The sequence below is a fragment of the Ctenopharyngodon idella genome, chromosome 15, assembly GCF_019924925.1.
Source record: "Ctenopharyngodon idella isolate HZGC_01 chromosome 15, HZGC01, whole genome shotgun sequence".
In the NCBI taxonomy this organism is placed as follows: Eukaryota; Metazoa; Chordata; class Actinopteri; order Cypriniformes; family Xenocyprididae; genus Ctenopharyngodon; species Ctenopharyngodon idella.
Genome location: NC_067234.1, coordinates 4,802,308 through 4,829,229, shown reverse-complemented (window position 1 = coordinate 4,829,229; position 26,922 = coordinate 4,802,308). Strand labels below are relative to the sequence as shown.

The 26,922-nt window shown below is 37.8% G+C and overlaps 1 protein-coding gene across 3 annotated transcripts in view; it reads left to right on the top strand.

The window, feature by feature from the left end:
• Nucleotides 1-26,922, top strand: part of robo1 (roundabout, axon guidance receptor, homolog 1 (Drosophila)) — a 341,340-nt gene that overhangs the window by 257,157 nt on the left and 57,261 nt on the right. For all 3 annotated transcript variants that reach the window (XM_051861495.1, XM_051861497.1, XM_051861494.1), the window contains exon 5: nucleotides 24,851-25,008. In XM_051861495.1, coding sequence (XP_051717455.1) covers nucleotides 24,851-25,008 — 158 coding nt within the window. The remainder of the gene's footprint in view (nucleotides 1-24,850; nucleotides 25,009-26,922) is intronic.

Genomic DNA, 26,922 nt, shown 5'->3' with positions numbered 1-26,922 from the left:
TAACCAAAGCACCTTGGAGCACCATAGATAGATAGATAGACAGATATAACGTTAGACGGACGGACAGACAGACGGAGGTACGAACGGACAGATAGATAGATAGATAGATAGATAGATAGATAGATAGATAGATATTGTCATGACAGAGCGTGAGGGTGAAATTAGGGTAGAATATGCCACCACTACATTTACATTACGCCTCCACTTTCATATGGCTTTTTATAAAAATAAAAACCATTTAATTCAGTTGGATAACGGTCGCTTCAATTCCGTCCATCTCATCCAACACGAGCAGCAGAGCTGTACATAGTGCAGCAGGAATCAGAGTTCACTGATCATGTGACGAGAGTAAATGACGAGATGACTGACAAGACCATGGCGGAGGAGTCGTTGCACGACAGAGCCTAAGCGTCTGATAAATGTCTTATATTGTAGAATTCGTGCTCAGCACCGGCGCTCCCTGTTCACAGAGTATGCGCGATCGCGAAAGTAAAACGCTAGTGTAAATTCAAATGTAGGACTGAAATGACATTCATTACAAGATGCTTGGTCAAAGCAAATAACCTGGAGACTATTTTTCTAGTCATGTATTTTGTCATTGAGGATTTCTTAAATACTTAAAAAATCTCGTCTCGTTCTCGTGAACTAAATCTCGTGTCTCGTCTCATGAGCTAACTATCTCGTCACACCCCTAATAGATAGATAGACAGACAGACAGACAAAGGCTAGATAGACAGATAGATCTTATTAATTTAAAATGATTTTACAGTAAACTTTAGTACCTTCTGTATTTTGGCAGGGTAGTTCAATTTTTAGTTGTTCCAAGCATATGTGAGCAGTCTAAATATATGACCTCAATATTCTGTGAGTATAACCCTGGCACTTGATCTAACGCTTACTGCGCTGCAGACTTGTTTGACATGACTAATTAGTCCTCGGCGGTCCTCCCTTCCTCTACACTTCACCCTGACGGTGACCAGAGCACCTCGTGATTGACACCGTCCAGATCTGTTCACAGAGAGGGATAGAGTTTCTTTATCAAGGGCTCAGAGAGACTGAAGTTCTCCACACAGCTTGGAGACCAGCGGTGATGCTGGAGAGCTGAAAAGGCAAAAAGAAAGCATTCCTGAGCGGAGGAGAGGACGGATCGGATGACTTAGGGAGAGGAGAGGGTCTCGTGGTGACACCCGCAGTCATGGGGTGTCGGGTTCCAAGCCTGGGAAACAATGACTCTGGCATCTGTCTGGCGTGGGGGATTCACAACACCGATGGATTGTGTTCCCGAGCCGGTGCTGAGGATGACCACGGCTGCATCGGAATGTCTTTAATGTAATCTGGTATATCCACTTCTTACCCTCCACTGCTCATGTGATACCTCAGAGCCTCTTTTATTGGAGAGTTTACACAAAACAAGCCCTCACGCTGCTTCAGTTTAAGAGGAGGGTTCTTAGACACTGAGTGGATGCTGGGAATGGTTTGGCTGAGGTAAAAACCACAAGGCATGCTGTTGATTTAGCCACGTCCGTAGAATAGATGTAGTTATTCCTTTGATACAGTAGTTCTGTATTAATCACATTTTAACCCTCTGGGTGCTTCTTGCGCCATGACAGATTTTTATTTTAATTTTTTTAATGAAATGAATGGACTATATTTTAGTTCGATAATGTTTTTATGTAATATTTTGTATTTTTAGTGGATTTTATGGTAGTAAATTATATTTATGCAGTAGTTATAATCCATTTATTTGTTAATCACTTTTTGAGGAGCTGAAAATGAAATTTCCAGTTTGGTCTCTTTTTAAAGACACTTGGCAGATTATTGCTGAAGTGGGAAAAAAAGTGTCTTTCACTTAAATTTCACTTAAAAATAGTTTATTGTTATGAAAAATGCCCAAAAAGAAAATCAAAGCCATAATTATCAACAAGTTGTGTTCCAAATTTGATGGTGATTTCTCAAAAAATTAGCTTTCAGTAAGATTTTGTTTGGTCGCAGTACCAAACATGTCCACTAGATGAAATTTATTTCCAGTGCAGTCATTTTTGACCTTTTCAAATCCTGTCCATGATTTTTTTTTTTATTGTTTTTTGTATGTATGTTCACATAGTAAGTGCCAAAACCTTTACAAAGTTTCATACCATTCCAATGAAGTAAAACATTCTAAAAAAAACAAAAACAAAAAACATTAATTTTAGGCCAAAAACCAAAGACAGAAACATGGACTTTTCACAATCCAAGCAATTCCCAATTGATAAAATTAAGTCCCGCTCACATTTTTGTAGTTTTTCTCACCTTTGTCCTAGAATATCTTTTTTCATTTGGAAATATGTCACATTATTGGAGTAAAATGGGTTATGAATGCTATTTCATGTTAAAGCATCACAGTTGTCTGCAAACATTTTATAAAAATTTAATCTTAAATCTTTAAGAACACTGCAAAAACATCAGTGAGAATTTACTAAATGAGAAAGTGCTCCAATGACTTCATCTTCCAGGTGAAAACATACACTTTGTATTGACATCCTAGTAATCTACTTTTCATATCTGGGACACTTTTGAATGAACATTTGAATAACATCACTAAACACTGAATTTATATTAGTGTCTATCACAATTAGCCTCTTGTCAACATGCATTTGTAACATCTGACATCGAAGATCTTCAGACTTTGACGTGTGACACGCGGCATTAACTGTCCACTGACAAACCACTCGATCACCGTCAGATTCTCTCAGCTGGCATTGTTGGCGCTTCCCTCGGTTGCTTCCATGAGAATATTCTCCTTCAATCCCTCCTTTTACACTGATGCAGGAAGTGAGTAAATTAGAGGGCAATTGCTTTAATTTAAGGCCAATTAGATGTCTTCCCCTCCCTGAGCTGTATCTCTGCAGATGTTATCTGCGGAGAAGCACTTGGGAACACTCCTCAAGACAACAGCAAGACTATTGAGTGTGGAAGTCCTTAATTTGAGGGAACAGACCAACATAAACATGTAAAATGGACAATGAAAGGAATGGATAAACAAGCACTGGATTGTTTCCTGTATAAATGTCATATGAAGGAAACAAAAGGAACTTTGTTCTGAAATCAAATGAGTTACAGTTACTAAAGGCCCTTAAGTTTCAATCTCTGTCACTAAAACAGAACTTTTTTTTCTCTCTCTCTTTTTTTGAGTATGTAAATCTGAATACGTGATTTTTTTTAAGGTTTTCTGATTCTTAATGAGAGACACAGTCTCTTTGGAAATTGGCTTGTCATCAGAGAAGTTGGGTCTTGAGTCACCTTCGGCTCTTGAGTCTTTGTGGTTGTCTTAGAAACACTGATAAGGCCACGGTCACATCCCTGGTGCGGGTCACTGTTCTGTCTCAGCCGTCGGGCTGCCGGCCAAAGGCTCAGGGGTCAATCACCGGAACTACACTGGTCCATCTGGCTTTCATTGAACTTGAGAACAAGAGCATGAAGAAGCTAATAAGCCCATGCTGGAGCTGCACTTGGACTGAGTGCTTCACTCTTAAAAATAAAGGTTCCAAAAGAGAGGTTTCACAGTGGAGAACCATTTCTGGAACCTTTCAGTGAACAGTTCTTACAAGAACCATTTTCTTCTTTGTGTGAAGAACATTTTAATAATCAAGATACGTTTTCCATAAAGAGCCTTTTGTGCATTTTCAAGAAGGTTCCGTGAATGTTAAAGGTTCTTCATTGAACCATTAATGCCAATAGAGAACCTTTATTTTTAAGAGAGTATAGTTTCTTTTGTTTGACCATCAATGTGCAAGTCAGTGTTGATAGTTTAAGTTGGTGAAATATTTAAGATGTTATATACATATTATACAACACTTCTTTCTAGTTCTTGAATCTGATTGGCTGAGAGCCATTTGATATTCTAGCGATAACAGCACTCCTACCCTTTCACCGTTTGTATTACACCGCTGGAAGCGACTGTCATGGCAGCCGAGCAAATCCACTGTATTTTTTACAAATGCTACACGAACTGTAGTTTTAAGAGTTTTTTAGGCGATAATGTATTTGTTTAGACCTGAAATATGTGACTCATATTTAATCATAGTGGCTATTTTACAATTTGTTTAGACGTTTTCGGAGATGCGAGCTCCAGGCTGTCAGCGGCCATTCAGTGCTCGTGTACCCGCCGAGAACAGCTTCATCTCGGCCAGTTCTTCGGGGATTTGCCACTGGCTCTTATAGTGGTTAAACATGAGATATAATTCATTTTGGTTACATAAAACAGGCAATCTTTTGTCTTATTAATTTATTACTTTTTCCTGAGCAAATTGAATTGGGCTATGTTAAATTTAATAATTTAATATTAAGGCTATATTTAACTTCCACCCTGTAGAGCACTGCTTTTGTATGTGTGACTTGTACAATTGTTTATTTCCTGTTGTCATTTATAATGGCTATTATTATTAATTTAAATATTGTTGTTCAATAAATATTATTTTATATAAATAATATGTTGTATTCAGATAAATGTCAGATAAAAATTGCAGGCCTGAATTGCTTAGAAAAGTAATAACGCAGGTTTGTAAGACAGGTTTAGACAAAAATCCTGTGTATTAAACTTATTGTATGAACATTAGTAGTAATGCAGTTTGCATTAATGCTGCTAATAATGTGCATATAAATTTTCAGTATCGCGAAACATCAAAACTAATACAACATTCAATTTTCTTATAGATCTGTTATGTTCAAGTCACATTTCATTTAAAGCTTCTCTCATGCCCTGACAATGTGAAAATGTATTCTCCTAACTCATTCTCCTGATTTCTGCAGGTTAGCTTGGCAGAAGTGCATCATTTCTGTGCTTCTAGAGTCAAATTGAGTCTCTGCATATTAAGCTGGAATAGGAGACAGTATTATAACATTGGAAAAACGACACACTTCACCTTTAAGTGAAATATTACAGCGTGTCTCTGGTGATCGACTGTAAATGGGGCATTATCACGGCTCTCTTGGCACAGGAACGCACATGAGAAGGATGTTCAGGAGGTGATATCGCACATTTAGCAGTACTGCCAGCGAATGAACCTTATGCGTGAGTGTGTGTGTCTCTACCTACATGCACATGTTTTTTGAATGAATGTCATGCTCCATCCATCTTCCTGAGTTATTTCATTTTCTCTCCATTACTGTAGTTATTGCATTGAAAAAGAAAAACACTTCAGGTCAGGAAATTAGCTTCTCATGTTTTTATCCTACCAGTCTCTCTCGCCCTCTTTTTCTTTTGCCGCTGTCTCTTTCTCTCCTTCAGACCAATCAACAAAGTTCAGTGATGGAGTAGCTTGAATTTTTGACCTCCTCACCCCAAAAGGAAACAGATCTCGAGACTATGATGAATCCCAGACCGCCTCGGTCTCGCCCACTGTGAGGAGCGTGAGATATGATGGAAGTGTGAATGAGCGGCGCTGACGGGTTATGTGTGGACTTCCACAGGGCAGGCAGACGAATAGTGTTTGTGTTTGCTTAAGAGCTGGTCAGAATTGAAAGGCTGTGATTTTGTGGAGACAGAGACATGGTGGTCCGACTGAGAGCCATTCAGAACAAAGTGAAGCTGCCAGCCGGTAACCAGCAGATAGATGACGTGCTAATAACTGTCAACAGACTTTAGAAATTGAGTTACGCATGCAAAACTCCTAAGCTTCTCTGCAGTGTCAAACAGTCTCAAACATTTTTGTATGTAATTCTGTTGATAAGTTAACACTGTTGTTGCAGTGTGGCACAAAAAGTGTCAAAAGCTTTGACGGCTTTTTGTCCATTTTGTGTACTTTTTGAAGAGACAAAGAAGTGCTGAGGTCATAGAGTATGTCATGGCTTTACTATAGCCCAGATGAAAGACTCGTGTGCACTTATTTAGGTTTTTCTTAATCTTTATTTGAACAGATATCTATCAACCAACACACTGGCCTTATTTACAAGGACTTCAGGTTGTCATCTCCTGCCCTCATCTCCACAATCCGTTCAGAAGTAGAAATCAGAGACGCCATTTTTCATTCAACATTCAGATTCTGGGTGGTCAGAACAACATGGGAATGATGTTAGGAAGAGTCCACTATTTGGGCTGAATAATGCACGGGTTATGTATAATCAAAAACCGTAGCTCTTTATTATGCGATTTTTCATGGCTGGGCAACGTTTAGGAGCGGGAGGGGGGAACCTACAAGAGTAAATCCTACTCATGTAGAGCGTTCGAGATCCCGACTGCCTTGCGTATGCCAATACAAACAGAAGTGAAGTCATCTTCACTTTGTGTCCCGCTAAGAGCAGCACACTCATCAGCCAACACAAACAAAACTGCCGGTGACCTCCGGCGCCTGTGAGTTTTTGCCAGTTCCACTTTTATAGCCCGCGTTAATCAGCCTCAAAATCAGTTAAAAGCGTTTTACGTGGCCTTGGTGAGTAAGATATTCTGTAGCGTATGAAGCTTAAAATGAATTGGTTTGGATTTAGACAGTGCCAGAATGCACTCAGAATAGTGTCCCAAAAGTTCTCGAACCAGACGTACCATGACCGAAACAAAAGTTCCTACTGTGGAAACGTTGTGACATTGATAGGTCCTATTTGAAGAGCCGGCCTCTAAACTTAAACAATGCTTTAAAGAGGGTGCGATCAAATGTTCGCAATCTCACGTGGTCTGCGGTCGGCTCAGCCTCTCCTGTGACCTCAAAAACGTCCCCTTGCCGAGTCTCAAAAGCATTCCGTGCTCAAAGGCAGAGATGAAACCACACGATTGTGGCTGAAGGATGGTGGAGAGGTTCTGAGGGCCTATTCGCTCAGCTATTCACACATCAAAGGTGAACGTCAATGGGCTGCTTCGTATTGTCGTCTCCTTTTGTGCCGTGCAGGTGTGCTGCTCTTCTCCGGCAGATGTACAGCTCCCAGTTCCGGGCTTGACAAGAGGAACATCTTCCCCCTTGGGGCATTCATAGGCAACAGGAGAGGTTCAGGTGTTTGGGGCCTGAAATATAACGTGTGGACTGACGTTTTGGGCTTAGTGTTAAATATTTAACAACAGATTTTGCCTGTGGCTGGAGATTTGGTTTTATCTTGCTTTGGGAAGGTAGAGCAGCTGGGATCTGGGAGGTTTGTTGAGTCGGGACCGTTGCCCCCATGGAGCGTTTTTTGCCCGCATTTTCCTGTCTGCAGTGTGGGCTTGATTTTTTCTTTTTTCTTTTTTTTTTCTCCCTGCTTTTAGAGATAGCGAATGTTGAATCTGCCCTGCTTGAGCGTGTCCTGTCACATCCTCTAGCTGAAAGACGAGGTTCACAGCAGAATACAATGTAGCGTTTTAGCTCGCTGATGCACTATCTGTTATTTGTTGTCATATTTTGGTGCATCTTTTGAATTTATACATGAAACGGTGGGGTGCTTGAACTGACTGTTTTGGTCTTGGTTGAAATCATGGTCTTATCTTTGCAGCGTGTGGAACGCAGAAGCGTTTATCTCTTCCTCCCATCACACATTGTTTGTTCTACCTGATCTGAATAGCCTTTTGGTGAAACTGTCTTTGGGTGGTTCTTCATTGGACTGTTAAATTAGGCATAAATATTACAATATATGGATAAAAAAAAATCATACTTGTACTTCCTGTCTAGCTGACCAACTTTAATTGCATTCTGCCATCTCAAGTTATATTAATACTTTTGATTATTAAAATTGATTGATTGATTGATGGATCGATTGATTGATTGATTTATTGATCGATCGATGATTGATTGATTGATTGATTGATCGATCGATCGATTGATTGATTGATTGCGCAGGTTAAGAATAATAAGATTAATAAATGGCGTAGAGGTATTGTTCATTGTTAGTTCATGTTAATTTATGTAGTTAACTGATGTTAACAAATGAAACCTTATTGTAAAGTGTTACCAATGTTTTTAATAGTTTAGTATATGTTCATTTGACAAACTTTGCGTGTAGTAAAACTATAAGGCCATTTAATGCTGATATTTCTACAAAAATCCACTTTCCAATGATCAATCAATTGCTTGAGTTGACATTTTAAGATCATTCCCTACTGAAAAACATTAAAATAAAACATTAAAATAGCACATTAAAATAAAACATCCCATGTGTTTCCTTTTTTTTTTTTTTTTTTGCGAGTGAGATGAGTAAATGCATGCTCACATTTATTCTAAAACTACAATAACCATCATGTCACACACAACACCTCTGCACTTACTCACAATTTCTCTCAACATGGGGACAGGAGAGCCTTTAGTCAATAAATGGAAAAACAAAGTAACTTGAGTTAATTATTTGAAAAAGTAACTGTTGTAAATTTAAAAGTAATGTTACTTTACTAGTTACTTGAAAAAAGTAATCTGATTACATAACTCAAGTTTCTTGTAATGCGTTACCCTAACACTGATTGACTTTTTTTTTTTTTTTTTTTTTTTAATAAAATGTTTAATTACTTTAAAAAGGAAAATTTGATTGGAACTGGGTTGCCGCATAACCTGGTGACACATTTTTAATAAGCATAATGTCGACTAAAATATACAATTATATAGATGGAGAGAAAAAGATTAAAATGCTAGCTTTATTTTCTTCAAAATGTGCATATTTGCTAATACAGCATGGAGACATTGGGTTGGGAACAGTCCAAAAAAGCATATTTGAAGATGAAAGAAAGAGAACAAATATGAAGTTACTAGTTCTTGTCAGTGTGTTGAGTAATATATAAATGTATATTTATATTAAAATATGGTTCAACTTGTCATCAGCACGTCATTGTTAAACTCACACAAATGGTTCCGTTTTGTAGAATGATCCACATATTTTCCCAGAATATCAGACTAAATATCAGACTAATGTTTGTACGAAAGCACATGTTTTATGCTCATGCGTTCTCTGTTTCTCTCTTCCTGTCTTACTTTGTTCCGTTCGCTTGATAAAAGGCACCAGTGCTCGAGACTGTCCGCTGACACCAGGCTTACACAGGCCGCTGGAACAAATAGTCAGCTACTTTACTTTGGCAAAGGATTTTCTAACATCTGTCGCTCTCTTTCTCTCTCCATTCATCTTACATTCGTTTAATTTCCTCCTCCTTTTTCTTTTGCTTTCCAGATGTCATCCCCTAACCAGTCACTGTACACTGCATATTAGCAGTCTGTGTTTCGCTGTAGCCTTACAGTGGCATTTGTGTTTTATCGCTTCTGTTTTGTTTTGTTTTTTCTTCCTGGAAATGAACAGGTGATGCAGAGGTATTCCCTTCCGCTTTAAACCACCTGCACAAAGAAGATCCAAGACATCTGCAATCACCCATTCTGATTGTGAACAGGCTGTAAAAGATAACTATCGGATTATGTAATCAGCATATACAGCATTTTGGTTATTATGACAATTTTAAAATATTTGAAGCATTTTTATTCAATTGGCAGGTTTAATGTTTTGTTTAAGCGCAAACAAATCAATTAAAATGACAGTCTAAGTGTGAGTGGAAAAGCTTGTTGATGTGTTTGAGCTTGTTATGAACAGTAAATCTGTTGCCTTCAGCAATATTCAGATTCTAGTCTGACTTGTGCCTCAATAATGCAAAAGAGCGATCGATGGGGAGATGTATTTAAATATTCTTGTGCTTCAGTAATCTCCCATGTGTTTCCTTTGTTTCGAAGGAGAAAACAAGGAACCATATCAGGGGAAAAGCCTGGCTCAGCACCATATATTTTTAGGGAATATTCTGGATTTTAGTAGTCCTACATTTTGGCAGCGTTCTGTTGTGCCTGAGGGGAAAAGGAATCGTAGATCATACAGTTGAATGTCTTTACGGTGAACAGTAGCAGAGTCGGCCGTAAAACGAGAGCAGGAGAAATCTATGGCTTTCCTCGGTGGCAGAGTCTGAGATTACCTCCGACCCAGTTTTCCACAGTCTTTCGACACTGTTTGGCTTTGTTTTGGTGCTCTGGGAATATTGTAAGGAATGTTGTAATATTAAAGCAACATCCTTGTTTACTTGAGACGCATAATTGCGTAAATCTGAATATCTTCTTAATATCTTTTTCTTCTCAAGTTTTACATTGGAAAACAAGACAGGAAATACTGTTTCTACTTAAATACATAATTCATTAATTATCTGTCATTCCCAAATTCTTCAAAAGCATTTTTTTTTGTCCTTTTCTCAAGAATGTTTGCAACGCCACCAGCACTGCAATTTCTATCTCTTTCCACATTGCTTTGTCTCTCTCTATCTCTCTCTCCCTCTCCCTCTTATTCCGTAGCCATCCTCTTAGATTCTTTTTAAAGATAGGGGATATGAGCGCTGTTTCATCTTCCCCGGGCTCATCTGGTAGAGGTTAGCAGGCATGTGGAAGCCATTGGACTGAGGACCCGGGCTGATCAGAGAAAGATGTGCCCCTCTGGATCTACTGCTGCACATGTTTGAATCCCGGGACCCTTATTTGCTCTGTCTCGCTTTCTTTAACATTCCTACCCCTCTCATTCTCTCATTCCCCCTCCAATTACCCCCATCTCTCTCTCTTTCCTCTGTATTCTCTCTGTCTCTCACTCTTTGTTGGAGGGGTTTGCTGAGGATGCTTTTGTAAAATTGCTATTGGAAGAAGCTGTGATTATCCAACGGCCAGTCAGATTGTTTCAGACAGTCGGTCGCAGCATTTGCAGTGTCTTCATCTGCTGAATTGTGAATAAAAACGGAGTTTGAGTAAGCTTAGTATAGTATTAATACTCTTACTATTGCCATTCTCTTACTATCTTGCTGTTGTTTGCTAAAATGTGCACACTAGGGGCCAGATCTACTGACAGCTTGCGCCATCACAAACCCTTTTTTTGGCGTTAAAAAACTGCTGTCAGGATTTGCTAAAGACACACAGTGAAAAATTAGCAATGAAAAGGCTTGGACACGATTATTTTTGCGGCTGACCTTGCTAAGCCTTGCTAAACCTTACTAAGGTTTGCGCTAGTCAATTTACGGTATTTGCGCCACTATTTAAAAAGCATGACTTAAAGGACATTTGTTCACCCAAAAATGAAAATTAATTTGTTCCAAACCCATAAGACTTTTGTTCATTATGGAACACATAAGAAGATATCTTGGTAACACTTAAAGGATTAGTTCACTTTAAAATAAAAAAATTCCCCATGATTTACTCACCCTCAAGCCATCCTAGGTGTATATGACTTTCTTCTTTCTGATGAACACAATCTGAGGTATATTAATAATCACCCTGATGCTCCTAAGCTTTATAATGGCAGTGCACAGAAACCACCCGTTTGAAACTCAAAAAAGTGCATCCATCCATCATAAACGTACTCCACACGGCTCAGGGAGGTTAATAAAGGCCTTCTGAAGCAAAGTGATGGGTTTGTGTAAGAAAAATATCCATATTTAACACGTTATAAATTAAAATAACTAGGTTCTGCCAGACCGCCTTCCATATTTAGCTTAGGAAGAAAGCGTAACTGACGTCGCGTAAGCGTTTTAAACTGCGAAGTTGAATATGGAAGGCATTATTTTACTTTATAATGTGTTAAATATGGATATTTTTCTTGCAAAACTATTGTAATGAGATGGGATGGGATTTTATGGGATTGCTGTCTCATGCTAATTTGCCCTGTTTAGTAAATCTGGCCCTAGGTATCCCACAATGCAATGTGCTCAACTTCCATTTTCAGTGTGATAAAATAAATTACACAATTTCTTGACTCATTATGTGATCAGACTGCCAAATGTGAGACACTGTTACACAAAACTATCATGATAACTGGACTCTCAAGATGAAGTCATGTGACAACAATGTAGAAAACAAAAAATGTTTTGAAACACTGAGCAATAGAATAATGGCTACTGTTTCACATACTATTTTTAAAAGCTAATATGCAGTATACATTGTAAACTGCACAGTTTTCAGTAAGTAGTAGGCTAGTATTCCATTCCCAACATAGCCTGAGTGAATATCAGTGTCTGTCTTTACTGTAACCTTCTCGCTATTTGTCACTCTCTCTCTTTTCTCTCTTTGTCTGACAGTGTTTTATGACAGTAAAACAGCCTGTATTATGTTTCCTCCTCATGTGACTGACGTAATCCCAGTTTCTCATTCTATTCAGCACATTACGGTCTGTCACCCACTCTCTCCAGTTCTCTCTCACTCTCTCGTACACAGACTGTTCGACATTTCAGAAAACAGCTTGCAAAATAATTAGTTACAGATATACATTGCCAAATGGACACAAATGATCTCAACAAACTAAAATCTCAAAACCAGCTTCATTTTTTCCACCAACTGGCTTTACAATATTTTATACTATACCTCATCTTCCCAGAACTCTCTGCTGGAATAATGACAATTCTTTTTGAACATTTTGTACACTAATATGAGAAAATTAGGTGTTTACAATATATATATATATATATATATATATATATATATATTGTATTTTATTTTATTATTTAGAAAATGAGGCGTTAAACTGCACAGAACAGAAAAACCTCTGATATTTTGATGTGAACTCAAATGTGAATTATTATTGCCAGTGAACGATTTGAGAGTATGAACATTTATGACATAAATCCAATAGTTTTTGGTTCCCAACGGCATTGTAGAAATGTGCTATTTGCTGTCAGCCATGATTTGTTTTGTAGTAGGGATGTTGAAACTGACCTAAAGCGAGTGGTGTTGGTCATGTGACTGGTGAACTCTTTGTTGAATATAACAGCTTTTATTAAGCTACTGATTTGACTAAAATGCATATTTTAAACTTTTTATTTGTGTAAAACGTTTTAAATGATGGAGTACATGCACCTTTAAGATCTCACTGCCTGATTTTCTTGAGGTACTTGGGATATTTCTGCTGAACAAACCCAAAAAAAAAAGAAAAGAAAAACAAACCAAAGTGGTAACCAGCACTTAGTCGAAACCACTGATCCTTTCTTAGCGATCGCGCTGTAACTTAATGTCCTGATATATCACTTTACCCGTCACACTGCCAAGACTCAGTATTGGCCTTAAGAATAAATAATACATTTGTACTCGCAGCTCACCGCAGTCCCTGATCTCCAGACCCACGTCTCCAGAGTCTTTTGACGGGAAACCAGAACACAGTTGAAGTAGAGCTGGATTAACCCGCTCTCCTGCTGCTGTGGGCCGCACGATCTACTTTTGTATACTTATTTATGTTCGTTTTATGTGGATTTATGAAGATGTGTTTGGTGTTTATGGCTTTGGCTCCCAGAAAACGAAAATGTGTATCTGTATGTAAGACGATGGAAACAGCACACAGGCTAGATAACTACTCCAGCTGTTGAGTTTTCTTGGCACGCTTCCTGCTCCAATCTTTCACACACGCACACATTCATTTCTGCTTGTTACTCTTGGTTGCAAATATGTGGAGATGGTTGCCCAAAGCTTCTAGCATCTAATCCTTTTGTCTGATTTCGTCAGTTTGTTTACGCATGAAAATCAGATCGTTTATGTATGCGGCAAATCACAATTTCGGTGCAAAGCATAAGAATAAAGCTCCAAATCAAGCCAATAAACAATACAATTTTCATTCCAAACAAAAGAAAACCAAACACTGGTAGTTCTGACCCGTGTCTACACCATTATCTAACCACAGAGGAAAACTTGTACTTGTAGAGTAGTATGTGGTGTGCTGTGTGAGTGTGTGTTTCTGAAGACCTCAGGCTTATGTTACGGCCCCCGGGGCTCGATGCCCCTCTGCGTGCGCTCTGGAGGTCGTCCTGCTCGCCGTGCCCTAAGCAGTGTCTGCGTGCTGCATTTATGCTTCATTTTGAAGAGAAATAGCTAGAGCAGACAATAGCATGTCTGTGTGTTCACACTGACAAGAGCTTTCATTTGCTCAACTGTAGTTTTCTAAACAAATCATACATTTGTTCAACCACTAATTGTGCAAGTAGAAACTGAAGATAAATGTTTGACTTGAAGAGGTCTAACAAGAGCCCAAATGTAGCTGCAAAATTTGTTTGGTTTATCGTTGATTAAGTTTCCCACAACATGTCATTACAAATGTTATGCCTTTCCAAATTTTTTGTTGCCTTTTACTGTTACTGGCTAATGGCTTTATTTTATTTTATTTTATTTTATTTTATTTTATTTTATTTTATTTTATTTTATTTTATTTTATTTTATTTTATTTTATTTTATTTTATTTTATTTTATTTTATTTAGCAGATGCTTTTATTCAAAGTGACTTACAAATACAACAAAGCGATTCATATTAAAGTGATTCATTTATTGATTATTATTTTTTCACATTTTATTTTAGAAATAAAAGGAAAAAAAGAAGAGATAAAAATAATGTTCATAATTTTTCAAAGCTAATATTTTTATTTTATTTTATCATGTGACTTGTTGAGCATATATATATATATATATATATATATATATATGGGTCAATGATGTGACGGGTCTTTTTTTTTTTCTTTTCAAGTCCAAAGGCTTTAATAATAATAAAAACAAAGATATGACATCCAAAGTATGTAAGGTAGTACAACTAGATCTCTTTTATTGAATCAAAAGGTTTTAATTATATTTTGCTACATATAAAGGTATTTTAAACATTTTGAAGTGTCAGAAGGTCATTCAGTTTAACCGTCCAAAGGCCAATACAGCTTTTTCATTTGTGACTAAAATAAAAATGTAAAATATAATAAACGTATGTTTTTTTTTATTCTGGCATGATTTTATAACATCATATATCAACATAGTGCAAAATGGTATTAAAATTATGTGTAGAAGTCATTACTTTGTTATGAGAAAGAATGTCCGGAAAAATGAATTTCATTGATGTCATTCGGAGTAACCAATATAAAGGGACCATTTTGGATCAAGTCATGCGGTCAATATCATGTGACAGGATGTGACATCATTCAGACACCTGCAAAGGACCACATGGTCGTGAAGCAAAGTAACTAACTCTCTCTTAACTATTTGAAAAATTCATGTTTTCACTTGCTCATGTCCGGAATCATCAGGTCATTTGGTACAACCGCTATAAAACATGAAAAATGTTATAATATTTTAAAAACTTCTACTAAATATAAAATGTTTGATTGTCCTTTTGTTAGCTAGCTAGCAAGCTAACTAGCTAGCTAGCTAGATATCAGCCTTTCAGCATTGTTTAAAAATATCGTCATATGGTATAACCAAGTGTCATTTGGTAAAACTGAAATTTTGGTTAAACCGAATGACACTTTAAAACTGTTTAACACTTTAAAAAACCTTTTTAAAAACCTTATTCGTCATTGACCCATATATATATAGAGAAAGAGAGAGAGTGTGACTTTTGTATAAAGAGGGACTTTTTTATTTAGGCCTGTAAGTAACAACCTATCAACCACATAGCAACCATCCATAGCACACTAGTGGCTTTTGCATAGACGCCTCTCATTATTATGCTCAGAAAATGTTAAAATCTAGTCCTATTTGTCTTCGGTTTTCAGTGAGACTCATTTTATTCTTGCTGTCCGCTAATTTAAACCATCGTTCAGCTGCTCTCCGCTGTGGCAATTTAACCCACGTAGCTACATGAGGACCTGTCAAACGCTCTGCTGCTCTGCTCTTGACAAAAAACCCTCCACACAAAACAACATCACCACTCAAGTGGGCCGATATGACTTGTTTGGACAGTATATTTGAAAGCTTTTGTTATTATTACACCCCCCTCGCCATCATTGCAACCCTGTTGCTGTTTGATGGCGATTGTGAACGGACGCCCCACGGCGCTTCTGTTAATGACAGCGGAAGCTGAGCACTGTGTGAATCGTGACAAAGGCTTGATCAAACTAATAGCTACTTTGTGTTTCCTTTGCCTCTGAGGTTAAAAGAAAAAACGATTTGTGACTCTGATAACGGTGTTTCCAAAAACAGGCACGTGGTATGTGATAAATGATGTAGTGCTGAAACTGAGGGATAATAGCTCACCCAAAAATGAAATTCTGTTATCATTTGCTCACGCTCATGCTGTTCCAAATCTGTATGAAGATATTTTGAAAGTCAATGGGGTCCAAACGACCACAGAAGAAAGAAAGTGTTCTGATTAGGAATTACATGAGGGTGTGTCAATGACAGAATTTTCATTTTGGGTGAATTATTCATTTAAAAGAGCTACATTTTCCCAGTCTGCCTTGCTGCATGGCATGCTAAATGTGACCTAAACCTAAACCTGGTTTGGTAAGCTCCTGACGTTCTTCAAGCACCTACAAACAGCTTTGACCATGTTAATAAACAGATATAGTGAATAGGCTCTCTGTCTCCTGTGCTTTTTAGTGTCGCCTTTCTGAATGAGGCAGGGACTCCTATCAATAGCTGTTTCCTTTCAGGTCCTCTTCCACTAGACTTGATGAATTAGCCTTTTTCTTAGTCCGCCACCCTAAAATAACAGGTCACTAAAACCTGACAAGTACTATTAATCAACCGAAACGGTTTCCATTCGATTCCAACTTCGCTTTCGTTTGGCATCTCCAGCGACTTGTTAAATGTTTTCATAATCGTAGCCAGTTAGGCCAAGTTTGAATTCCTGACGGCCACTGAAATGATGTTTCCCTCATATTTGTTTATTGATTGTAGCGTCATTGTTTAAATCTCTTGATTAGAGTTTCCTCTTTTTTCCTCTCGTAATCCCTTCTTGCTGGAACCGGCTGGTTGGGCGAGTTAGGAAAAGTCTCCCAACTCTCGTCCTAATGTAACTTTTTCCCCCCTCTATGTTAACACTCTTTAGCGCTCCCAAATGAGTTATAAGACCCTCTAAATCACCCCACTGAAGTACACTACATGTCCTGTACCGTGTCTGCCACCCCTAAAAAAAACAGGTCACTAGGTAATTGAATAGTTAAGGGAGGACTTGTCCTTCATCAGTGCCAAGCAAAGCATATGGCAGTAAAATCATGTGCCTGCTGTTTCATTTCCACAGGCCCCCTGAAGACTAACAGACCGTGGAGGGGTTGAAAAGAAGCCTTTATTTCCACACACACATTGAGGCACATCAGAGCACGAGCCTCGTTTTGAGGTCATTGCGAGAGCGATAGGGGAGATTTAATCTGAAACGCCACTGTCAGGTGTGTTGGTTAAGTGTGACGGGTGCCTCTTCTCAAGCGTTAGTTTGTTGGTTGCCGTTCACATACTGTCTGTTTATTTCTGCATAGCTGAAGCGTACACCACTGTTTACCTCATCGCCAGATGCCGTACACACTCTTGCACATGCTCAATATGAGTCTTATTGGTTTAAAGTGCTGATATTTGGTTTAAAGTCAAGCCAAGTCACCTTTACCTATACAGCACTTTATGTAAAACCGATAGTTTCAAGAGGAAAACAGGGAAATAACAGAATCAATGATTCAAACTTCATCAGATATAAGACAAATTCAGACGACAATAGTGTCATTATTCAGATCAAGTCAGTTCAGTGTTGATTCAGTTCAGTTAAATAACTGTGTAAAGTTCATCAATTATGAAATGAGTCCAATTCAGCTACAAGCAGCTCTACAGAAGGCAATAGTGTCGTTCATCACCTCGAGTCAGTTCATTGTGGGTTCAGTTCAATAACTGTGTCGATGTTGCAAAATTAATCAATTATCTATTCGATTCAGCTATAAAGCAGTTCATTTTTTGTTCTCATTCAATAGTGTCAGTACAATCAAATCAATAGACCTTAATTGATATAAAAGACCTTAATCGAGTGCCATATTTAATTACTGACAGGATCGTAAATACAAGTACAGTGTGTTTAATGGATTGTACTGTTGTTTAATAGCATACCGATTGTTCAGCTAACGAAATGTCTTTCCGAAAAAAAGAAAAAAAAAATTCAGTAGACAAAAACTCCATAAAACAGTGTTGAAAGTTGTGACTCTTGGACTTAGATAATGCTTGCCATAGTAAAGACTGTAAGCCTATCCCTCACAGCCTTGTTTTTATCTGTGTTAAAGGTGCAATAGGACATTTTCGGAGAGGCTAGCTATAGCAAGCTAACTTTCAAATCATAACATCCCACCCTTCCTTCAGAGCGTCTCCAAAGCCACGCCTCCTTCAAAACACATGAACGTGTGTGCGCACACAGCTGCTTTCGGCAAAGTGCCACGAGAAGGCATTAAACTACCTCATGTCTCAAAGCACATAACATTACAAATAATAATGAATGTAAACAACTTTAAAGAGCACTGACCTGTACCACTTGACTGCTGCAGATTCATTTTGGTGTTGATATTGTTGACATGAAAATGCATAATTCCGAGTCTGAGGACACGAACAGCTCCAGTTAGAATGTCGCGGGTTACCATCTCTTAATTATGGTAGTTAGCATAAGCTCGTTGTTTTGATTCGGTAGGAACTGTAAAAGGTGGCTGCTGTTTGTTTGTGGTGCTCCGTGACTGACGTCTGTCTACATAAACTCTGCATGGCATGAAACACACTGATGACGTATGATGTCTGCACAAACAGGGTCCGCGAAATGTAAAAAAAAAAAAAAAAAAACATACGTTGACAGGCAGGTAGGACATCGTATTATTTCATTCGGACTGAATTTAATGATTGGATGAACATTTTATGGTCCTACGCCTTCCACAGACAATATACATTTATTAAAATACATTTAGACCGTTTAACATTGCTATCAGGATATGAGGAGACTTTCAGCCAGTATAACAAAAAATGTCTCTGTAGAGAATCACCTATTGCACCTTTAAATTCAATATAGCGCCTAACCTGACTAAGGTCTATATTACTAAATATTAAGTGTCTTTCAAACCCCAACTAAGCAAGTCAAAGGCGACAGTGGCAAAGAACCTAACTCCATCAGGTGACAGAGGGAGGGGAGGAAAAAAAAAACTTGGGAGAAACTAGGCTCAGAGAGGGGCAGTTCTTTATTGGAGAATGTGCCAAAGATTACTTTGTTACCTTTGAGATCGCGCGTTACGTCTCGTCTCCTCAGAGACACCTTATCCGCGCACACACCAGACCTTGACCGTGCCGCCACATGGGCGCAGGAGCAGGGGGTTAACGCACCATAGCTGGGGGCCTTCCTTTGAAGTCGAGACTCACCAGGAGAGCGGTATCAGCTGCGGAGAGCGAAAGAGAGTTGTAAACCCCAGTGGACGCCGCAGCTCCAGGCAGGGTTAGCTTGCTGTGAATGCACTTGCGGGGTTGTATCCCCCCATCTCCTCCCAGCTCTCTGCTGCTAATGAGAGCAGCGTATCGATCCGCTCTTTGAGACTCTAGGCAGGTATAGTATGTCCTCTCTAAAGTGTGCATTTCCAGCGGCAAGTTCTGGCCCTCACCAGCCCTGGAGACCCTACAGACAGCAGAGAGGGTTCAAGCATCAGGCAGTGATGAATGAGGTTGGCACTCATGATGGTTTGGTGGAAAATAATGGAGGGAGGAAGAGTGGAAGAGGCATTTGTTGAGGTGAAAGTAAGCTTGTCCTCTAGATGTTTGACTAGCTAGTAAATTTTGCTTTTATAGTCCATTTTACCTCAGTAATTTGAGTTAAAAATTGTATTCAATAAGAAAAAAAAAAAAAGAAAAAATTCACAATTTAGTAATTGTGATAGCTAAATTGCCTAAATAGCTAAATAGCATAATTTCACAAAAAAAGACTTTTTTCTTTTTTCTTTTTTCTTTTTTTTTTTCCTTTGGAATGTTGTCCATTAATAAAGTAAACTGAGTCGGGTGATAATGGATATTTAAAAGATTAGTTCACTTTAAAATGTAAATTACCCAAAGCTTTACTCACCCTCAAGCCATCCTAGGTGTATTTGACTTTCTTCTTTCTGATGAACACAATCTGAGTTATATTATTAAATATCCTGACACATTCAAGCTTTATAATGGCAGTGTAAGTAGTATAAGCATTTTGAACTGCAAAAGTTGTACACTTTCTTTGTTAGTTGAATACGGAAGGCGGTCTAGCCTTTTAATTGTAGTATTCAGATGTTTTTTTATTTAGACATAATATAAATAATATAGAATTTTAATATCTGCCATTTATAGTCTAACAATAATTATCATTTTTACCAGCTAGAATTTTACATTTAAAATTATGGTACCATGGTATATGGGTCATTGATGAATAAGGTGTAAAAAAAAAAAAAAAAAACTCCATCAACAAGTGTAAAAAAACATAATGGAGATATAATTAATTTGGAAGTTTTATTAAATGTTTACAATGAGATTATGTGGTTTTTATAATCATTAACACTGCTTTTGTCATTTTTTACAAGATGGACAAAATTTGTTACCAAAAAAGTCATTTGGTTTAACCAAAATTTTGATTTACCAAACCACTTTTGGTTATACAGAATGACGATATTTTCAAACAATGCTAACAGGCTGATATCTAGCTAGCTAGTTAGCTTGCTAGCAAAAGGACAATCAAACATTTTATATTTAGTAGAAGTTTTTAAAATATTACAACATTTTCCATGTTTTATAGCGGTTGAACCGAATGACCTGATGTTTCGGGACATGCGTATGACGGAAAGTGAAAAAATGAATTTTTCAAGTAGTTAAGAGAGAGTTAGTTACTTTGCTTCAAGACCATGTGGTCCTTTGCAGGTGTCTGAATGATGTCACATCCTGTCACATGATACTGACCTCATGGCTTGATCCAAAATGGACCCTTTATATTGGTTACTCCGAATTACATCAGTGAAACTCATTTTTCTGGACATTCTTTCTCATAACAAAGCAATGACTTCTACACATAATTTTAATACCATTTTGCACTATGTTGATATATGATGTTATAAAATTATGCCAGAATAAACAATATATATGTTTATTACATTTTAAGATATTTTAATCACAAATGAATTGGCTGTGTTGACCTTTGGACGGTTAAACCGAATGACCTTTTGACACTTCAGAATCTTTAAAATACATTAATATGTAGCTAAATGAAATCAAAACCTTTTGGAGATCTAGTTGTACTACCTTACATACTTTGGATGTCATATCTTTGTTAATTATTATTAAGGCCTTTGGACAAAAAAAAAAAAAAATGAACCGTCACGTCACTGACCCATATATCAAGAGTACTGTGGTATTGCTTTTTGCTGTCACTATTCCATGGTGCCGCCACAGTAGTTTTTGTAATGGCAGACGCACACTTTGCTTTTCCTACCTCTTTTCCATTCTTCAGAACTGATTCTTTTAGCGGGTGGTCTTCAGTGTTGGATAACCAGCGACTGGCATGACTCCAGCTTTAGTCTGACCTGCAATGGCGCGGTGACCCAGGGTGCGGAGAGCGTTCTAAATGAGGTCTCGCTCTAATTTGTCATCCCTCCATTTTTGTATTATGTTTAGCAGGCACCATGTGGACAGATGATCTGGAGGAGAGGGAATGTGCGGTGGTGTTCCATGGGTTCACATCTGGGAACGATTGCATTCACATATGCACATTGTTCATGTGGACTTGTTCTCGCAAACCTGACGTACATGTTCTGATTTCTTCAAATATTCTCACGATTCTGCAATCTCGTCCCAATGACATTTCACTTTGTACGTGATACTGGATTGGACAGATGCTGGAAGTTATGGATTGTTTGTGATGAAACATGATGATGATGACAGTTCCTTTCCGTTTCTATAGCAGAATTCCCCATGGTTTGAAACCTACCAAGTTAGGTTAGTGCTAGTTTGGTGAACACATTGCTGACTAAGCTAGTGAAGAACCAGGATCTTGCTTTTACAATTATTGTGAATTTTTGGTTTAAAAGTGCTATGCTAGTTGAGGTTAGGCAGTCTGGTGGGGACGAACCAGCACACCAACATCCAAAACACACCATAGGCTGGGCTTTTCAGGATGATAATGTTTAGGAAACTTCTAAGCAGATAGACATCGTGATTATAATACATATTTATTCTTCTGTAACTGCTGTATTTTGGTCGTTCCCCATGGTTTCTCTTCAAGGCCCACAATCCTGTTCCTGACAAATCTCCCTGCGTCTTTGCCAGCTCTGGGTTTTTGAAGTGCTTTTTTTAGCAAATCTCCAGTTCCCCAATGGCTCCAGTAGAACACTCCAGAAACCCTCAGTGGTGGCTCAGCAAAATCCATTTCATTTCCGCCCAGCAGAGCTCGTACTATCATCCCTCTGTAACCCGTGTGTGGTATTAAATATTCATTTCATTAATGTCGGAGGCATATCAACACAAATCTCATTTTAATTTGACGTTACCACATCTGTTTCAAATTTCTGTGAAATAAAAAGTTCTAGAAACTGAACAACCACTTTTTTGGTTGCCACATTACGAAGTGAGGATTTGGATGGCAGTGAAGAGACTGAGCATACAGTACTTTGTGTACAGATTTGATACTTTTTTTTACACATAGATGGATCATTAGAAGTTGGTCTGCTCATCCAAAGCTCATCCAAAAAATGATATGGCCTATATTTTGTAATTAATACAAAAATGAAGTCATAGAATTACTGGGGATATGCTTATTGTGGTTATTTATTTGCTGTTTTCATTCAATATAAATTTTGATTAGAAGGTTTAAAGGCAAAATTCTCAATGAAAATTATGCTGTCATACTCTATATTCACCTTTGTGTCATTTCAATCCAATATGACTTTATTTCTTCTGTGAGCACAAAAAAGAAAAAAAATTTGAACATTATACTGGTAGCTCATTTTTCATACAATTACACTGAATATGGATTGATGCTTTCAAGCTGCAAATATGATACAAATGCAGAATAAAAGTAATTAATATGACTATTCGATGCTCTTCAAAAGTTTCATAGAAGAAAGTAGGTTAAATTACTTTTTTGGGTGGACTGTCACTTTAAAGAGACAGGCTTAGGTTCTCTCTCTTACCATCACTCTTTCTGTCTCACTTCAGCGGTTTATATCATTTCCAGGACTATTCCCATTTTGTAGACACATGTTCAGAACTTGACATCTGTACACACACACACACACAGACACAACTTTCCCCACAAGGCCCTGTTAGAAAGCAACCATGTTATCAAGTTTCTCAGCTTAGGGTGCAAATCAAGCGTGGGTTGGTTTCACACAACTGTGCAAACTCAATCCAAGTTTGTTGGTCCGCTGCGAAAATCAGAATCCCTGAGCTGATCCACGGACAGCGAACACAGTTCACATTAGACACTGACCCTCATCTCTCTCTCCACTGGCCAGTGATCTTCTGGTGTACATGTGTATCTTTCCTCTATAGACTGCCTAATTAAGCCAGTCGAGGAAAACGAGACGCCTGTTGAAATCCTTGGCTGGAAGGAATGATATGCTTGAGAGATTGTTACAGAGAAACGATGGAAAAAGAGAGTGAGAGAGGAGGAGAAGAAATTATTTCCATTTCTTTCAGCGAATCACCTCCTCTTGGACTTTTCAGTGGGGTAAAGGAGGACTTTTACCTGCTGTGACATTACAAGCAGTAGAAACTGGAATCATATGGCCAATTAAGTGCTTAAAGTCTTAAAGGAATTTGGAGGCAGTCAGGAGTTCAGGTTACCTTGAGCATCTCACTTTGATCTAGCGCTGAGGGTAATCGTGCTGACAGGAACACGTTCAGGGGCGTGAGAGCCAAAAGAAGTTTGCGTTTCTGTTGACTTGCAAGTACTTTTATGAAAAAGGAATTACTGATATGTGCTTAATTATTTATATAATATTTATTCTTTCAACAAATACAAAAAAAAAAAATAAAAAAAAAATAATAATATATATATATATATATTAAAATATATGTGTGTGTATATATATATATATATATATATATATATATATATATATATATATATATATATAATATTTTTATATATATATATATATATATATATATATATATTAAAATATTATATACACATGTTCACCTTGGTAACCTTTTAATAAATAATAGTAATAACAATAATAAATGTTATAATTATGTAATAATAAATAATGTTTCTTGAGCAGCAAATCATCATATTAGAATGATTTCTGAAGGATCATGTGACACTGAAGACCTGGAGTAATGATACTGAAAATTCAGTTTTGTCATCATAGGAATAAATTTAATTTTAAAATATGTTAAACTAAAAAACTAATAGTTTAAATTGTAATAATATTTCACAATATTACTGTTTTTACTATATTTTTGATTAAATAAATGCAGCCTTGGTAAGCATAAGAGACTTCTTTCAAAAACATAAAAAATTTGTAATGTTTCCAAAAAGATTACCAAGTCTAACATTAATTTTCTTTGTAATAATGTGTGAAACGATGTGTAATAAGATCAGAAATGTGCTTTGCAAAAGCAAATATGGTTGGCAGCTCGCTGGGTTTTGGAAAATATCTCATGTCAAGTTGTCGTGTTTCACCACATGTGCTTTTCCCATGTCATGTGTGTATAATTTAAAACATTGGACTAATCTAATGTGCTGCTGTACAGTATCTACTTGACACTGAAAGGAATGCTGTCTCGGATTAATGGGAATGCTTTAAGCAGATCCATCAGAAGGGTAACAGGGTCAACTAACATGCTTATACTCTCAAATATACAGTGTGTTTTTGGGTTCAGGCATTATTGCACACTTCAGCAGTGGTCTAGATGAATGTTCAATCTTCACTGCTCACTTGTGTCCCACATTAATATCACTTCCACTTCCATGCAGGAAGAGCACTTTATATTTCAAACCCTCTTTTGTGCCTTTTTAGCTAATGTAAACAGGAGTTTTAGGTTTAATCTTTGTATGTTTGAAATAGATTAGAGGTGGTTTGCACTGGGCAAGAGTAGAAAGATGTTCCTCTCGTGGTTTCTAATTTGTTATTCCTCTCCTTTAAATGTTAGCATGAGTAGTTTCCTGATAGAAATGCTGTACGGGTTTCTAAAATCCCTCTTTTTCCTTCTCTCTTTTTTATCAGTTCTTCGAGATGATTTCAGACAGAACCCTGTGGACGTGATGGTGGCAGCGGGTGAGCCAGCGGTCATGGAGTGCCAGCCGCCCCGCGGACACCCCGAACCCACCATCTCCTGGAAGAAAGATGGAGTCACCATCGACGACAGAGATGAGAGAATAACGGTAAGCATATCTGATAATGTTTCCTGTTGAAAAGACCAGCTGGTTAGTGCTGCTCATCTAGCTGGTGGAAGAGCGTTTTACACTGGCTGGTTAAAGGGGTACTTCACTGCTTACAAAATGGGCTTTCAATAAAGCCTGACTAGAGAAAACAGAGAAAAATGGCTGTTGCCAAATAGGTAGGAAAACTTCAACACCCATAATGCACTAGGTTGCCGTCCAAGGCCACTCCTACCAGTCTGCTATGGATACGCTTACCAGAGTCAAATACTTTGCTTTAGTAGGAAATACTTCTTATTAAATTTTTAATCTTTTAATAGTGTCGGCTTGTATTGTTCCTGGGTGCAAGATTTTAAAGAGTAAACATTTAGTGGAACGTGAGTTACTTTTAGTTTCCAGTGAAGGATCCAGCGTGTTGTAGACAGCGGCTAAAGGCTGCAAAGAATCGTAAATATGGAGAGAATGCCGCGACAGAAAATCTGAAGAGCCTCACTATTTGTAGTCAACATCATTCAAGCTGGATGATTTCAAACACAGTGTTTTAGGTCAAACTGCCATTCTTTCTTCCCAAAGGAAAACGCCGTCGAGTTCAGGTAAGAAACCTGTTGCCATAGTGTTCCATTTTCACCATAATACTGTTTAAAGAGTAGACAAAGTACAAATACAATTTTCAGTGATAAAAACTGTTCTGTTAATAACCCTCTGCCGGTCCGACTGTCCGTGGATGGGATACAAAAATTCAGAAGTATAATCTGTAGCTGTCAAAAGTCAGAGACATCGCAAAATGCGTCATCCAGCGGACTTTTGCTGAGAAATATACGTGAATTTCTCGGTCCATGTAACACGGAGAAAGAATAAACATTGTTCATTTACATTAACTACCGACATTGTAACCATATAAAGCAGGGTGAAAATCGGCAAAGTTACACTTAAAGCTCAGATGAGAGGATTTGTTGGATAATATGAAAAACTATCCACTTAAAATGTATCCACCTAAAACAGTAGTCCCACTGCAAAACTGATGACTTGAACCAATTTAGTGCTCAAATTACACATTTTTTATGGATGACTTACTGTTGTAAGCTTCACGTCCGGCCTTGTGTTTGCAAATTAAACCAGGTCCCTTCCTAATTTTCATTTTAGAGTTGCTAACGAAACCCTGCTGATTCGTTAATAAAAAGACACAGCGAAAAGAAGTTCCTTTATTTAATGCATGTGGATAACAATTGCTTCTGCTGCATTTTTCAAGCAAATGAAGGCCGATTAGGGCACTGCTGATGAGTGTTTAAACTGCGTCGTGGCCGACTCTGTCAGGGAAAATTAATGGAGCCCATTCATCTGATTGGAAGGGCATGTGGGAATGAAAGTTTGCCTTCGCTAGCGTTCACGAGCCGAAAACTCTCTCTCTCTGCTGATTTAATGCAGTCTTTAAACCAGGGCCACCAATTAGGTTTTTCTAATTAAATGTGTGGGAAATTAAGTAACGGGATCAATCAGGCCTCTTTTGTCGTTAAAAGAGTGACTTTGATGTGCACGCTGCTGCTCGTTTTCCATGTGGCTTATTTGTGTAGAATAAGGCTAAAGGTGGTTTGGGGGGTTTTGTTATTTTTAATCAAACCGTAGACAGGGTCTTTGAGAATAGCAATTTAGTGCTTAGCACTGACTATAAAGGCAATGAAGGAATGTGTTACGCATTCCAAAGATCCGACAACATGTAACTATGATGTTGTTGTGATTGTGCTGATTAGGATGAAGCTGAATCAAACAAGATCAAGTTTGTTGTTGATGTTAGTGGTGGTGGTGGTGGATGTGTGTTTAGCTTATCTCCAGTCTGCAGTCTACAATTTTGTAGACATTAAACTGTATGGTCATCTCAAACACACACAGACACACACACACACACACACACACACACAG